At 40.6% G+C, this 16,439-nt stretch overlaps 1 protein-coding gene across 4 annotated transcripts in view; it reads right to left on the bottom strand.

Moving 5' to 3' along the window:
* The window catches only part of kiaa0825 (KIAA0825 ortholog), a 204,770-nt gene that overhangs the window by 133,691 nt on the left and 54,640 nt on the right, over window positions 1-16,439 (bottom strand). For all 4 annotated transcript variants that reach the window (XM_070546078.1, XM_070546080.1, XM_015972418.3 and 1 more), the window contains 5 exons: window positions 14,092-14,233; window positions 13,238-13,432; window positions 12,867-13,052; window positions 11,643-11,967; window positions 255-419 (listed from right to left, as the gene is read on the bottom strand). In XM_070546078.1, coding sequence (XP_070402179.1) covers window positions 255-419; window positions 11,643-11,967; window positions 12,867-13,052; window positions 13,238-13,432; window positions 14,092-14,233 — 1,013 coding nt within the window. The remainder of the gene's footprint in view (window positions 1-254; window positions 420-11,642; window positions 11,968-12,866; window positions 13,053-13,237; window positions 13,433-14,091; window positions 14,234-16,439) is intronic.

The following is a 16,439-nucleotide window of genomic DNA, read 5'->3' as shown; positions in this document are numbered from 1 at the left end:
TGTAACACCCAAGATAATTCCAAACTAATAAACACTCCTTTTTTTCCCAGATACAACTCCAACTTTATGCTAGAATTAGTAATGGTGTGTATGGATGTGTGTGAGGGAGTGTGCGTGAGGCTGCTCGTGCCTGGAGCACTGAAAGACCTGCTGGGCTGTAGATTCAGTTTTAGGAAAACTAAGATCATCACATGTGAAACCTCATGTAAATGTAAATTACACGGCACAATATTTTGAAAAAAACGAAGCTGTACCTTTTTCAGAAGAGTCCTCTTTATAGTTTACGAAGGTCATCTTAGTGACCAGCTCCCTCACTTTGCTCTCAAAGCCCAGCAGGATGCATGCCAGCTGGGTTAACACCTTCAGCTGGTGGGAGGTCAAACTGAAGCTCCTGGTTTTCACAGGAAGCTCCACTGGTGCTGTGAAGGGGGTAAAAAGAGAAAAAGAGATAAAATAATCATTGCGTAAGATCTCATAACTGACAGAGAGATGAAATGCTGTTCAAAAAAAAGAAATAAACAACTTTATGAGGTTTTCTTCCCAATCTCCCTGCCAACAGGCACTCATTAGCAAACAGCCCCCTTCACAAGTCTTGCTGTGCATGACACCACTTGTAAAAATCGAACCATTCATCTTTTCCCAATACACGGCATAAACAAAGAAAACTGGGAAAATATGCAAAACTTTGCTCCCTGAGAAGTCACACATGTACAACCTTCCCTCTAAGCAACAAAACTTCCCCATTCCCCCTAACCCGCCGATGACCCCCTCGGCAAATATGGATTTCCCATTTTGGAGGCTGCCAAAGCCATCACCCGGGGGATGTTCCGCATTAAGCTGGAGAATGGGCGGCTGGGAGATGTGTTGCCATACGCTGAGACACATGCACAAATACTTTTGTGGGTCCGCTTAAATGAGCTCCTCAACTGCAAAGGCATTTGGGAATGGATGAGCTCAGTATTAGCCTTGAATCTGAAAGCATACGGATGATTGAGCGCTGAGCTGGAAAGAAGAAAGAGAGAGGGAGGGTGGTCTTATTTCCAATAACGGTGACATTATTGCCTCTGGATCCTAATGTAATTTTGCTATATTGTTAAACAAAATCTGACAACATGACAACAACACTGTCCCCAAGGATGTCTGATTTAATCATGCATGAGGTTTGATTCAGTGTGTTGTGTCTGGGCACTTGTGTATGTTTATATGGGTACTAATGTGTATGAGTCACTGAGTTTTGTGTGTGTGTGTGTGTGTGTGTGTGTGTGCGTGCGTGCGTGCGTGCGTGTGTGTGTGTGTGTGTGTGCGTGTGTGTGTGTGTGTGTGTGTGTGTGTGTGTGTGTGTGTGTGTGTGTGTGTGTGTGTGTGTGTGCGTGAGTGCGTGCGTGCGTGCATGGGTGTGTGTGTGTGTGTGTGTGTGTGTGTACATACTTGTTGTGCATGTAATGTGGGTCATTATGAATAACTTGATTCGTAGACAGCACACACACACACACACACACACACACACACACACACACACACACACACACACACACACACACATACACACAATTGCGTGTATCAGTCTTGGCAAAATAATTGTTAACACTGCAACCAGATGTTGTGGTCACCAAGAAGACACTATCATCCCAAGACTGTTTTGTGTTTGCAAGTTCATGTGTATAAATGCACTTAGATGCAAGTGTGTGTAAATGCATGTATGAAATTGCTGGTGCATTGCCATGTAATTTGTGGCTTGTGTTTTAAAAGTGTGCAATTGTATTTATGTTTGTGCAATTGAGCTGCATGGCTCTGCAGCCCCTCTATAATGGGTTCCAGTGGGAGTTCGGGCTTGAGGAGACCTCTTCGTGCTGCATATGTGTGCACAGTGACCTGGCTGACTCCCAGGCTTAGTCTACAGCTTGCACATCCATGCATGCACCAGCAGCCTTGTCTATTTCTAGCAAATCAAGAGCATCTGATGCTTAAAGCGATGGGAAAAGTAAAACTGCCAACACTTCTATAGTAACGTAATCCAACCAACGAAAAGGGACACGTTTGGGAGATAGCCACTTGATTCTGTAAAAGCTTTCACTACAACCCTCCTGCCCCCAATCCCTACCTACATCTCTGGGGTGCTCATCTGAGCACAACAACTATTACCTACCACTTCATCTGGAGCGTCACCTTTCCCAGCCTCTCTCCTCTCCCACCATTCATTCCACTCATCCCATCAACCTGTGACCCTTCGATGGCTTCACTTGCTCACTAAGTCAGCTCTAAGTAGTGGTACATGACCTTGATGTTTAGCAGCGCTGAGCATTGTCTTTCACTGGGCTTTGTCCAACAAGCAATATAGGTATTTATAGTCACCTCCCCTAGCCAAATAGGCCTACAGCCATACAAGTTTAGTACATAGCCATCTAAACCTCATTATACCTCTGTCACAACTGTGAGACCAAATGGAGGCTCCCATAGCCACTTGATGGAGAGGTGTGCTTAAAAGCACCCAGGTGTGTCATGCAGCAAAGTACATAGCATGTCTTGTAGAGCAGAATGGGGAGGGAGGGGGCACTAGCGGGCAGAAGAGTTCAACTGAAGGTCAATGTGCCGAGAATCAATAAGGGAGGAGCTGGTGCTGAGAGCAGGGCAGAAATTATACGTTTTTATAAGAGATCCTCCACGTGACATTAGAGTGTTAAAATGTTATTCTAAATGGGAAGATAAATGGGAAGCTATGTTGATGTGAGTATCATATAAGCAGGTATTAACTTGTCAAAAGTTCTGAGGACGTTACCTAAATACACAAAGGTGGAAGGGTCCCACAGAAAATCCAAATCTGCTTTTCAAGGTAAAATTTTTGCAATATTTTGTTTGTAGCTTGTATTAATTATAAGAGCATAACACAAAAGGAGACAACAAACAGGAGAGGTATTTTTGGTGAGCCATTTTTTTTCTTCTCGTGTCTGTGGGTTCCACAAGCTCTACAGCACGGATGTGTGTGTGTGCGCGCGCGCACGCACGCACACACGCACACACACACACGCACACAAGCTGGTCTTGACTGGCAGGGAACGGAAAGAAGAGAGAGAGAGCAGGAGATCTAGGAGAAGGAAAAGGGTGGTGGTTCGGGATGAAAACATGGGGAAGGGAAGGAGGGGCGGGATGAGGGAATTCCCTTAGCAGTTGTTATTGATTCCGGTGTTTACGGGCGAATAGTTTAGCGCCGTTTACAAAACAGAACAGATGCAGCCAGCGAGCAAAAAGGTAAACAATTGCTGTGTGGCGGGCTGCCAAATCCCCAGTCTGATGTATTAAACTCACGGTGAAGAGCATTTCCCCTTTGGCTGCACTTATTGCCACTTCATTTCCTCTTCGCTCACATATACACTCACTCCTTCTTGCCATCTCTCTTCTTTCCCATATCTTTTCTTTCTCTCTCTCTTGTTCCCTCATTTAACTGTGAGGGGCAAAAATACAAAAGAACAAGAGTGTATGATACTTTTTGCCGTCTGGCTTTTTTCTGTGCTGTTCTGACCCAGGAGGCCTAGTTCCTCCTAACAGAGCCATTAGTAGAGGGAATTGCATGTGTCTGACATGGCCGAAAACCAATTATTAGACACTTTCTAGCAAATGATGCCCAAGTCTTTGGGGAATGAGCAAGCACGCAATAATTTGGCCAGTGATTTAATTTCTATACAGCAGAGCATCTCACACACTCTCCTCTTCTGTCCCTCATTTTTTCCTTCTACTTTTCTTTTTTTCCCCCTCTGTAGTGTAAATGAGACCATCTGGGTGATGGTTTACATCTTTCTATCCACATTGTCCAACTAGACTCATATCCTGTGATTAGAAAACAAAAAGGCTTTGTACAACTCCCTCTGCAGGTGATGTAAGCATTTGGCAACATCAGAGCCGAGAGGTTAAGGACAAAAGAATTCAGAAAAGTCAAACCAGTTTAGTGCATAGCATGTACTGAAACATTAAATGGATCATAAATTGAATACAATGTGCTGAGACTCAATTATAATTCCTTTTAAATCAGTTTTCAACCGATGTTTAAATAACAAGGATTTTTATTGACACTGTGAACTGGATTTTAAAAGGGGAATGATTCAAACACCAGACTGTTAAAATAAACTCTCGATATAATGCACCTCTTGTGGTATTTGGACACAATAATGGACAAATATCTGCTCAGCATATTCATATTCAGCATAATCATATTGAAGATGGACGTCATGAGCCCAGTTCTGAGAGTCTTCTTCGTGTTAAAGGTGTGGAAGACTGAAAAAACATTTTTTAATGATTCTTTCTGATTATAATCGTTCACAGTGAGTTTTTCATGCAGGCTGAACATGAAATTTGTCTCTTATCTCCTGCGTTAGCTTCTGATAGAAAACAGATGGTGAAATTCTAGGATTCGAAAAGCTTGACAGATGTACGTCACAGATGACTCGCAATGGGGAAGGCTGTTGTTCTATCGTCCAGGAATCAGCAGACAACATCTAGTAAAAGCTAACCGTTAGCATTAGCATCTCCACCTCACAGTAAATCTCCTCTATGCTTGTGTTATTTGTGGTGATAAAACATCCATGTTGCAAGTCAGTGTCACATTGCTGTTATCCAGTCTGAGGAAATGTACAAATATCAGGAAGTAAATCTCCAAAACCTGCTGGCTGATAATGAATCTGGTCAAGTTTTGGTATTTGATGTGAATTTGATTTTATTGTGTGGGGCTTTGAGATGACAACGTTGCCAACTGGCACTATAGAAACTAAGTCGACATTAAACTCATAATTTCCTTGCCTCCAGTTTAGAAAGTTAATCAAGATTGGTTTAACAGTAGCACAGACATATGAGTCAACCAACTGAAACCTCATCCACCATTTGGGTACACAGGTTCCCAGGTAAAAGACGGACTTATTGTTGTACTCTGAAGTAAAGCTTGTTGGTTGTAATTAAGAAATAAAACCAAAGATCTGAAGCCTAAAAAAAGTTTTTGTTTAAACTTTAAAAAGTAAAGAAGCTGTGAAAGGACAAGCTGTGGACATAACTGGCCTCTCCGGTGTGATATTTAACTATCAGCATAAGAAACATCAGTATCAAACTGGGTGGGTCCTTCCCAGTCTAACAAGTGTGAATAAGTGAATAGATGTGTTTGTGAGCCACTCCCTTCCTAATGTGGTGTTTCCCTTAACAGGTGTCCTGCTATGCTTCAGTACTTCAGTAGGTTTGGTTTTGGTGCATGTATTCTCTGTCAGAATGTCGATGCGGGTCATGTGGACGTTTTGAGGTGAGTCTGTGTGCGGATCAGGCTCTGGGCCACCGCAGACCTCCTGTTAGGCCCTCTGACAGCTTGGGTCCTCTCCGTCAGTTGCGGCCCACTGCTCACCCAGACAGCCTTATTATAGGAGGACCCCTGCTGTGTTTACACAGTATACAGTGGGACACTTGCACACACGCCCAAATACTTGTCTCCCATGCCTCTTTCCCTTGGCGCTGCCCAACCAGGACACAGTGGGGGCAACTTGGCCTTTGCAAAAAAAAAAGTGGCAATTTTTGATATCTCTATTACTTTTTTTACAAAGAGAAACGTGTATTTGTGATGCAATGGGATGTCACACACATGCAGGGTCAACAATGCTTTGTTTTGAGTTTATTTCTCTATCCTTTAGCGCGATTAATATTGTTTTGGCACTTGTTACGGCGAAGCTTTATAGAAATAAAGAACTACGGTTTAATATTTCTCTGGCCTTCTTTGCATACTTGAACTAAGCAGCCCAGATGAAGAACATGAAAGAATGTTCTGTCATGATAGGAGCATTTCATTAAATCCCACTGGTTTAGTGCCCTTGTTCACATTATTGTTTCCAAGCCCCCAGCAAATCACACTGACTCTTCATCACAGAGTACAGCCTCCTCTCAATAAGCTATCCATTTTTTTTTGGTCTGTGCTTTGTCAATAGAAGGTGCCAGGAAAATGTTCATATCCTTGAGCTGCTCAAGAGTGACACACAAAAGCCATTGTGACCACTCAGAGGATATGGGAGGGGGAAAAAATGAATAATACACATTCTCAAGGGCCATGAAGCATAATATTATTTTTTGAGATTTCAATGGAGCCCTGATTTAGAGAAAATAGTTTCTGACAAAAAACATGCAGAGTGAAATGATGCAGCTTTTCTCATCAAGATTAGTAAAAAAAAAAATGCATCTAATTCTGCAAGGAGAGCTACATAAAAGACAGGATTCATAAGGTGTAGGAGTTCTCCCCACATGTTCACAGTGACACACACAAACACCTCCAGACCTTAATTATGAGGCAGTATGCGGATGCACATCCCCCACTGACAGTGTGTATAAACTCAGGCAGAGATATGATCTAGTGAGGAGCTGCTCTTATTAAATATTAACAAACGCCATTCCCAAGTAGCCTCAATCCCCACAAGCATCTCTAGTGCCAGTCAGTGCCTCAGCCTAGCTATCTTGCGTCACTACAGAACCTCTCTCCCTGCTGAATAGGCTGCGGTGCTGTCTCTAAGAAAGAGCTCAAAGAGTCTGAAAGGGCGAGGAGGAGGGTGCAGCGGCGGGAGGCGAATGTGTTTGCAATACAAGTCCTAACTGAGTCATTTTATTATCTATATGAAGCTGTTGTCGACGTCATATGGGGGAATTAGCGGAGGTGGAAATTTAAATCAGCCCCATCAAAAATAGTGCTGCAAAGAGTCTGAGCAGAAATTCTCATCTTCGTGTTCACCCCTTTGGTCGACTGTTGGGAGATAGATTGTGTATCTGTGTGTGTGTGTGTGTGTGTGTGTGTGTGTGTGTGTGTGTGTGTGTGTGTGTGTGTGTGTGTGTGTGTGTGTGTGTGTGAATAACAACTCTTGATGTCCTACAATAACAAATATCTGCTATGCATACAAATGCTAATTCCTAGTGCCATATGGAAATTTAATGATGCATTTTTAAAACAGATGTATTAAACAACTCTTGATCTCTTTAACGTAAGCCTGCAATAAGTATGCACTTGCACAGAGACATGCAAAGATAAGCTCTGAGAAAAGTAAGGAGAAGTCATTCACACCACACACAGTTCCATGTGTTCAACAATATTACAGTTATTATTAGTAGTCTATGCTTTTCATGTGTATTATTTAGTGTGGATGCATTAAACTTTAACAAAAGGTTGTCTGTGTAGTGTCCAGCAATGGTCAGTTTGGGTACAGTCTGACCTTTTACCATCTATTCAACATCTGGTCAGAAAGGAGACATAATATTGCATGTGTTCCCTTTAAATGAGCCTTCACACCAGCTGGGATTTAGACTCTGCAAGTCTGAATCATAAACAGTAACTTTCTTTCCCAAGGTCTCATCAGTCTGCCTCCAGAAGAAAGAAGATCCAGCTTGAATCAGTTGCTAAATTCAAGAATGATTATAAACTCCTTCTATGACTTATAATCTAGATAATCATTAAATAAACATTTGTTTATTACTACTCTTGATTATTATAGTATCATGAAATGCTTCATTAATCTGTGCTCAATGAATGGATGTTATGTTTGTCTAATAGAACCTGCAATGTGTTCACCATGTTTTGACGAAAATGTCCTCACACCTTCTCCACACAGTGACAAGTACGGCTAAGTTAAATCCATTACACATAGCTAACCTTTTACCCAGATCAGAGCCTCCATACCAAAGAGGGTGTGTTCTGAGATGCTTGGTAACATCCTCAATGTGCCAACTTCTGGTTGGATATTCAAGATAACATCAGTCCATTAAAACTAGTTTTACTCTGGTTTTTCCCTGAGTTCTACTTCAGACAAAACAGTTTGAACATCTCAACTGTTCGAGAGCTCGAGAGCAAGCTTTAGACCGGCCATCTTTAGCACCTCTTTAACCGAGGATTTTGACACGTTATCAAAACTTTAAACCTTTTTCGCACCTGCGAAGCTGAGAACATCAAGATAGTTTTCCTGCAGAACAAAGCTGACTCAAAACTCCTTCAGAGTTATTTTTGAGACGCTTGGTTTCATTCATCTATCGTTGTGACCCGGAGACATCTGAGGACTGATTTGGTCACATTGTGGTTTCTCTATGAACCAGGTGCAGTGGGGTCGTCGGCTCCTGGACATATTGGATCCAAAAGGGGTCTCCAAACGGGTGAGGCGGAGCACAGTGAGATAGCGTCTGCATGTGGTTTTGATAATAACAACTTATAGCTTAATGCAAACCAACTTCTTTTATATCCAGAACTCAGCTCTGAGAACGGAGATTCTGAATACATTATATTCACACATAGGTTCCAGACTATCCTTTAGTTCGCATCCACTCACAGTGAATAATAGTTTAAACAATTTGTCAAGTCTTAAGTGTTTGTAAATAAATTCTTACTTTGTTTATAAACCTGACTCTTTCTTGAAGTAACACGAAGTGAGGCTGATCACTAAAAAGGCAAAGAACCAAGATCTTCTGAATTAAATCCTAGAATCTTCTGATTAATTACAATAAAGACGTCACAGGTTAATATTTTATATTTATACAGAATATTACATCTTCATGGTCATAACAGATAAAATCATCAATTTGCCTCCGCTACATCTGGTCACTGATGTTTGCATCAATGGGAGCAGACAATAGAAAATCATTTGTAGGAAATATGTAACTGCAGATCTAGTGCATGCTTTACTGATTTTATAGTCAAGAGTGAATGCCAATGCAAAAATGTATGATAAAAAGAAATTAAACTGAACCAGATGTTAAGTTAAATGCAAATTAAAAGATACAAATAATGTTGTTTTTTTAAGACACTTTAGGGAAAACTTCTGCTTGGCTGAAATTTGAGCAAACTGTCAAATACACCAGTATTACATTATTAAATCCCCAGGGTTTAAATTACATTTTAAAAGCAGAAAATAAATTCTATTTATTTGTCAGACTTCCATTTATAACAATGTTAAAATGTGAAGATAATGCTAAAGCAGGGGTTGTGAGCTTCATAGAAAAGAAAGTAATAAATTGGTCAGCCTGCAGTCCAGGTTCACAGTGATTGATGCATAATAATAATAAAAAAAACTAAGGACCCCCAACTGTTGAGCTGCTGAAATCCTATATCAAGCAAAAATGCGAACGCATTTTATTTTCCAAACCACAGCAACTGCTTTCAGCGGCTCGCTGAGTTAAAAGAGAAGGTGAAGCAACACAGCAGTAAACATAACGTCTGAGTCGTTATCTTCGTATTATTCAATAAAAAATACAAAGTCTTTTGATGCAGCTCAGAATTTGGCAATATCGCGCTAAATGCCATTAATTATTTCACCTTAGACTGAGAGACCATCTAAAGGCTCAGAAACCCTTTGCAGGAGTTTTAGACTCATTCGCTTATTAGTGTCTGACACTTAGAGCCTTGAATATTGATCCTTTTCACAATATTCTAATTGTCTGAGATTTCGAAGGCGGGTTTTCATCAGCTGTATGCCATAATCACCACAGTTATAACAAATACATGCTTGAAATATCTGGCTTTGCATGTAATGAGTCTATCTCATACATTAGTTTCACCTTTTAAGTTGAATTTAAGTTTCAACTGCACATGAAGATCTGGACATCCCTCCCACTCTCCCCCAAACTCAGTGAGGTGTGCTGGTAACAACTAAAGGCTGCATTGTTGCAGACCAACCAGCCTCTTGAGTGCAACTTCTAGCTTCTGTGTTCACCCCACTGCACTCGGACAAGAACAGAAAAAAGGGGGGAAAGACAAAGGGAAGTGGATGTGGAAGAGATGGGAGTGAAGAAAAAGGGATGAAGGGGTGGAGAAGAAAGGGGGGGCATCCTTCACATCTGTCTAAGTACAAAGTCAGGGCCTGCCTTTGAGTCGGTGGGGTTAAAAGAGGAGGCAGATCTCGCTGTGAAAGCTGTTAAATGGTTCAGTGGTTTGACAGTGGCTGATGCTACAGACAGCGCAGCTCCCCTGGGAGCCCACAGTGTCTCCCCGCTATGGCTCTTATCAAAATATACCTACCGCCTGCCTTTACTTCACAAATAAACAATAACACAGCAGGAGAGGAGGGGAAGATCTGAGGAGCCACTGGAGGCGTATAAAAAGAGAATTACAGTTTTTTTTATTTTGCCACTGTCATAATTGTCTTGACAATTATGTGTGTTGCATACAGCAGATAGACAGTAGAGTGTGAAAACAGATTATGCATTAATGTTCCAGCTCCGGCTCTTTAGGAACCACAGGCATTTGGAGTAAGTATGCGGGTTCTTACGTTTTTCTTTTTTTCTTTTTTGGAGGAGACTTAAAACATGAAAAGTACAAAAATGTAATCCCAGTTGTAGCTGTGTTGCAGCTGATAGTCTAACACACACACACACACACACACACACACACACACACACACACACACACACACACACACACACACACACACACACACACACAAACACAAGTAAGAGCAGCGCAGGCAAAACTGCTCCATTTTACCATCATTACACAGCACGGGTCCCTCGCTCCCTTTGGAGCCGTGTTCTGCCTCTGGTGCTACATTTGACGGTTTGTTGAGCGGCACGTAGGTGTGTAGCCTCAGTCGCGTTACGTGATCAAACAACCTAACTGACGCATGGCCAATTATCCCGGCTGCCTCCTCTCATCTCACGTTTAAGAAGAGGGAAAGTTAAAAAAAAAGGGGGGGGGGGGGGCATAAATGGAAAGAGAAAGATGGAGAGAGGGAAGGAGGGGTAGAGAGTTAAAAAAAAAGCTGCGTGGCTGGTGGTGTGTTTATTGAAGAGTGGCAGATGAGAAAACACTCCTCTCCTTGTTCCATAGGGAAGCTGGCATGTGCACCGTTTTTCAAAAAGTAAACAATGGCTCAAACACTTTTATTTTATTATTATTGCGAATATTTACTCTCAGCAAGTTGTAAATAGGCCAATATGAAGCCGACGCAGAGAAAGTAAGGGAGTCAGGCATCAGAAGTGATAAGGTGTGTAAGGGTCTGGGGACTTTGCCTGTGTTTAACATCACAGACACTCTGTTAGAGGAAAATATTAAAAGCAATGCTTTTATGTTCTCTAAAACCATGCCACAGCATAACAAGGTTGGTGCGTTTTTGAACCCTGCTTCTGTTCATTTAACAAGCTTTCTCAATCTTTTGTAGCAATTTGAACAAATTGAGAGCGAGGTTAAGAACAATCATTTTCCCCTCTCCAGTATAACGAGGTTGTGTAGAAATGCTCTTTCAGTTCCAGTAAAGTTTATTTGGTTCATATGTATGCTGTTCCTATTGAATTCTTAAACGGGAGACCTTTAGACTACAATTAATGAAACAAAATCAACCACTGAACAAGGTGATTTAACTCTCACTTAAACACACAGAGGCCAGACCTTGGGCCTCTTGGAGATTGGGGCTTAGTTTAGACATAGATTCGATGTGTGTTAAATAGTGTTGAGTCGTTTAGAAAGAAGTTTTGGCCATGAAAATACTGAGCACTGACTATTTATTTTATTTTTTTGTTCTGTTGCAAAATAAAAGCATGGCAGGCGGATAACAGGGAAGTAACAGAAAGCAGTTACAAAAGGAACAGGGAGTCACTTACAGAGGCCTTGGGCTCAGATCACAACAAAAAGGATTTATCCGATTTTATAAACTATGACTTACCTACAGCTGCTCGAGACCTGACTGAATATCTTTTGATCTTGCCTCTCGGTATGGTGTTGTCCCTTTGAGCTTTTTCAAATTCTCTTTCCATTTGGGACGCCAGCTCTTGGGCCACAGTTCTGAAGTAGGCAGCGTTTAGAAAACTGAGAATTTTGGATGGCTCAGTTAGTCTTGTAAGGACCTGGATCTCCTCTGTGAGGGCTTGGATCAGATGTGGAACCGCATTGCAGAAAGTTGTAACCAGTCTGTCAAAGCCAGTCTCCCCACCCGGGCTGCAGCACACGCTTGAGTGTAGAATCCTCATCACATACTTGTGATTCAGAGCCTGTAAGTAAAAATACACGTTACATACATACATGTGAAACCACTAGTAGGCCTTATGTGTTATTTCTAGAGGTGGAAATTTAACGCGTTAATTACTATTAATTGATTAGAAAACAATAACGCGTTAAGATTGACTTCAAGCCCGAGCGTCTCCCTATTGTGAGCCAGAAAAGTTTTGCATCACAATTTATGCCCCATATATCAATAAATATCTCAAAGCTGCACATCTAACATGACTGCAAAGCTTGGTCTACAAGACTATATGAAACTTTTTAAATGCTCCAAACAAAACTAAGATTAAATGACTCATGACAAATCGCTTTTCATGATGAAAAGAAAGGGAGACAAAAATCTACTTTTTTACTGTTATATTTTCTAGTTGGTAGAAAGCAGGCAGGCAGTAACTTTATCCCTATGCACTTTATTACAGAAGGAGGGACAATCATACACATAGCATTTATCTTGTCTCTCTACAGAACTTCCCCTGAACTCTACACTATACCTCTATATATATTAGCTCTGCTGCCACCTAGTGTTCACTTCTGTACATATCTACAATATTCCCTAACCATTTACACTTAATCAATAACACATATACTAATATTTAAGCATCCCAACAATTCCCACATTGGTTACCTTTATAATGAGACCAAAGTAATCAAATAGACCTTATGGTTACAGAAATGCACTCATTAAAGTGTGGGTGTGTCATCTGGGCCTCACTAATGTTATTATTGATTTTAAAAAGTTGCTTGGGTGCAAATTTTGTTGAATGATTAAAATGTGATTAATCAAGATTAATTAATTAAAAAGTCTTTAATTAATTAGATATTTTTTAATTGAGTCCCACTGGTAGTTATTTCTGCTAATAATTAAAAAAAATGTTCAGTTTTACTACACCTGGTAATCTGGGAGAACCTCACACTTTGGATAAAGAAGTAGCAACCGTTGAAGACAGTAAACACGTTCAAGAATGATTTTAGTAGAAGTTTTTCGGGATCTGGAATGTTCAGGGCTCTGGCATGACAGCTGGTCCATCAGGTAGCGCCGCAGCTGGAGACGTACAGCATCCCAGACCTCCTGGATCTTCAGGGAATAATTAAAGTGCACAAAAAATATCTGAGTCTTTCTGCCATAATTATAGGTACAATGCAAACATGCCACAGGAAGCTAATTAAACCCACATTTCAACATTTCAGCAGCTAAATAAAAATTATATCAGTCCCCTAATAACTAAACACTGAAATGAGTTTTTTTTAAAAGCACAATACCTCTAATGAAGAGTCATCTTTGACTGTGTGCAACATGTGAGTGGAGGGGCATGTCATTTGTGGATGAAGAGAAGAATTTGAGGAGGAAGAAGAGGGTGTGCAAGGAAAGGAGATGCCACACTGCGCAGACAAGCTCATCAGCAACTCAAGTGTTACTTCTTCTTTTCCCTCTTCATCAGATTTAAGGTACTGTTGCTAAACAAACAAAGAAAATATCAAATTAAATGGAAGGAGTGGAAAATTACCTAAAGATATGACACACTGATATGCATCTCCTGATGGAGGACCTGGAACTGATCATTAAATAATAAAGAAATCACATCAGTCGAATTTAATCATTTGCCTTGTTTTCACACTGTGGTTGAATGGAACACTCAATCAAAATTTCACACAAAGTTTGCAATCGTTCAGCATATCCTAAATAACTGTTAGGTGGACAAGAAACATTAGATCAGCTGAAGCTTTGCTTTTTTCTATTAAAAGTTCCAAGCAGGAAATAATCTATATTTTCTCCTTAAAACATAATGTCCTATCTAACAAATTATTTAAGACTTGGTTTTTAAGACTTTGGTAATTACAACTTCTTACTTTTCCAACTAGCAAAATTATTTATTCAACTTTCTTTGCAGTCTGTCAGTTTTGTGCTGAAAAGGTAATCTTGCCATGAAAAAGCACCCTTATTGTGGGCAGCACACTGACAAAAGACCATAATTCTAGTGTAACAACACTGTGCTATGCACAAAGGGGCCTGATTTACTGTGTTTGGATATGTCTGAGGCCAATTCCTAAAAGATAGAATAAATCATTATTGAAAAAACTTGACAATTAGAGTCAACATTATTCAGATGATTTACCAGAGCTCTGAAAAATTCCATAAGCTCGTGATGTCCAGTGGTAATAGGCCTCTGTACTTGGCTGTTGAGACACTGAAGGAACTCTGTGGAATGATCACCGGTTCTGGAGTCTCCCATTTGGACCTTCAGCTGTTTTTCAGTACTGAGAAGAAAAAAAAAGGATAAATTGTTAAAACTTAAACAAATGGGAGTTTTTCAATGTTTTGATGTGAAATGGTCATTTGCACTTTTTGGCCAATGTTTAATCCTTGAAACAAAAAGGCAAACATTTGACAAAAAAAAGAGCTTATTTGAGAACTAAATTTAAATGTACATAATTTGTAAAAAGTTGCAGCTTTTAGCATATTTCACTCATATGAATAGTTATTTATTGGCCACCAGTTTTATCCATGTACAACTATCTGAAGTCCATCGTGTATCTGGTGCTACTGCATCACAAACAGATAAAACCACCAAACACAAGTCAGATTTCTGAAAACTAGACACTGTGCTGAAGCTGCACACACATCCTCACATTCAGGTCTCCCTCCCTCTCACTCAGCGAATGTACTGCGAGAAGACAGATATAGAAGCATCAACAGTAATGAACACAGACACCGATATATCAGTGTGCGAGTGTGTGCTAAGCACCTGGTGTGAAGTGGCATTACAGGCATCGGCAGGCATCTGAGGTACACACACTTTTTGCTATCTCATGTCTTACCCACTCCCTTCACACACACACACACACACACACACACACACGAACACACACACACACACACACGAACACACACACACACACACACACACACACACACACACACACACACACACACACACACACACACACACATACCATTCTTTTGATGTTAACAGACGGCATCAGCTCTTCACTTTCCTCTTTAATATGACAGATTAGAAATGACATCTTTGAGCCCGACATGTTTAGTCATTTCCATGCAAATCGATGCATATATATATTTGGATGCAAGACGGCATCTGAGTGTGTGTGTGTGTGTGTGTGGGCTGGGGGGGTTGGGGGGGGGGATACCTGCATAATTTAACATTGTTTTAGGGTGACTGCTGCTACTGTGTTAACACATGGTTGTGCAATGATTGATGTAGATGTACACAAGGCCCTGCAAATGAGTGTATATAGCAGACATGGCACTGGGTCTGAAATGATTAATTAAATGACCCGTTGCTTAATGAACACAAATCAATAAGTAAATAAAATTAGCTAAATCCATAAAAGATGGCTTTCTTTTATTTATTTATTTTTTTCGTTTTTGACAGGATGAATTTAATTGCATCTGTGAAAACATGAGCGGTCGTCGCATCATCTTTTGGACTTAATTATTAATCGATGAGTTAAGTGAATAGTCCGTAGGAAAGTACTTTATAAATTAGCTGTACACCAACTCCCAAATGTGTGAGAATTTGTGTACATGTGTTAGTATACACAATGCAAAGCCAAAACGCCCGTCTGTCAGCTCATCCCCTAACGCAGGTCTATAAACCGCCTCCTGCTTTCTCCTGAGCCATGAACACATCCAGATGTCTTGCTATGGCATCACATTAAACAACCGTTCAATCTGACACACTTTCATTTCAGGGGAGGAAAACGCAAGGGGATAAAATGTTATAGACTGTTCCAAGTTGCTATCCTCTAGTCTGAACACTGTCTAATGTTATTGCTTCGTCTCACGTTAACTACCTCCTCGTCACTCTTTTCTTCTTCCATAGGCAGACCAGGTGATATGTCTCACTTTATTCTCTTGTCACTACTGTGCCAACTGTCAGACAACCAAATGGTAAAGAGGGTGTTTGTGTATACTGAATGATCTGTAAGGTAATTTTCTGGCAAATGAAGTGTAGATCTTTGGTTTGTGTTTTGACATCAACCTGTGTATGTCTTGTTATCATCACGCTGTATGTTGACATTGGGATACAATGTGTGGGAGCAGGAAACCATGCCTAGAAAACTAGGAAGGCTAAAGATCGCCAACATCAGATAAAGGACCAAAAAGTATAGGTATTTAAGAATAAATATAGATTCTTGGATAAATGTGCATAGTTTGCTATGTCTACCCACAAAGCATTGCTTCAGACTGAATGGCTTGAACAGAGCATTTTATGTGTTTATAGTAAGTCGTAAAACAGGGATGTTCATTCGGGGCTCCACCTCAGGACTTTACACAGACAGCAGGTTTGAAATGGGCTTCCATCTGTAGCTCACTTTTTTACCCACTCCCTGAAGTTCATTGAAACGGTAAACAGAACTAAACTCGTAACTTCACCGGAGCAAAATCAATGTTTTGATAAACTTCTACCAACATTAATGCCCTGAGACCCATTTGTTGTAC

Source organism: Nothobranchius furzeri, chromosome 17, assembly GCF_043380555.1.
Source record: "Nothobranchius furzeri strain GRZ-AD chromosome 17, NfurGRZ-RIMD1, whole genome shotgun sequence".
Classification (NCBI taxonomy): domain Eukaryota; kingdom Metazoa; phylum Chordata; class Actinopteri; order Cyprinodontiformes; family Nothobranchiidae; genus Nothobranchius; species Nothobranchius furzeri.
The sequence above is the reverse complement of the archived record's forward strand: the minus strand, read 5'-3'. Positions and strand labels throughout refer to the sequence as shown.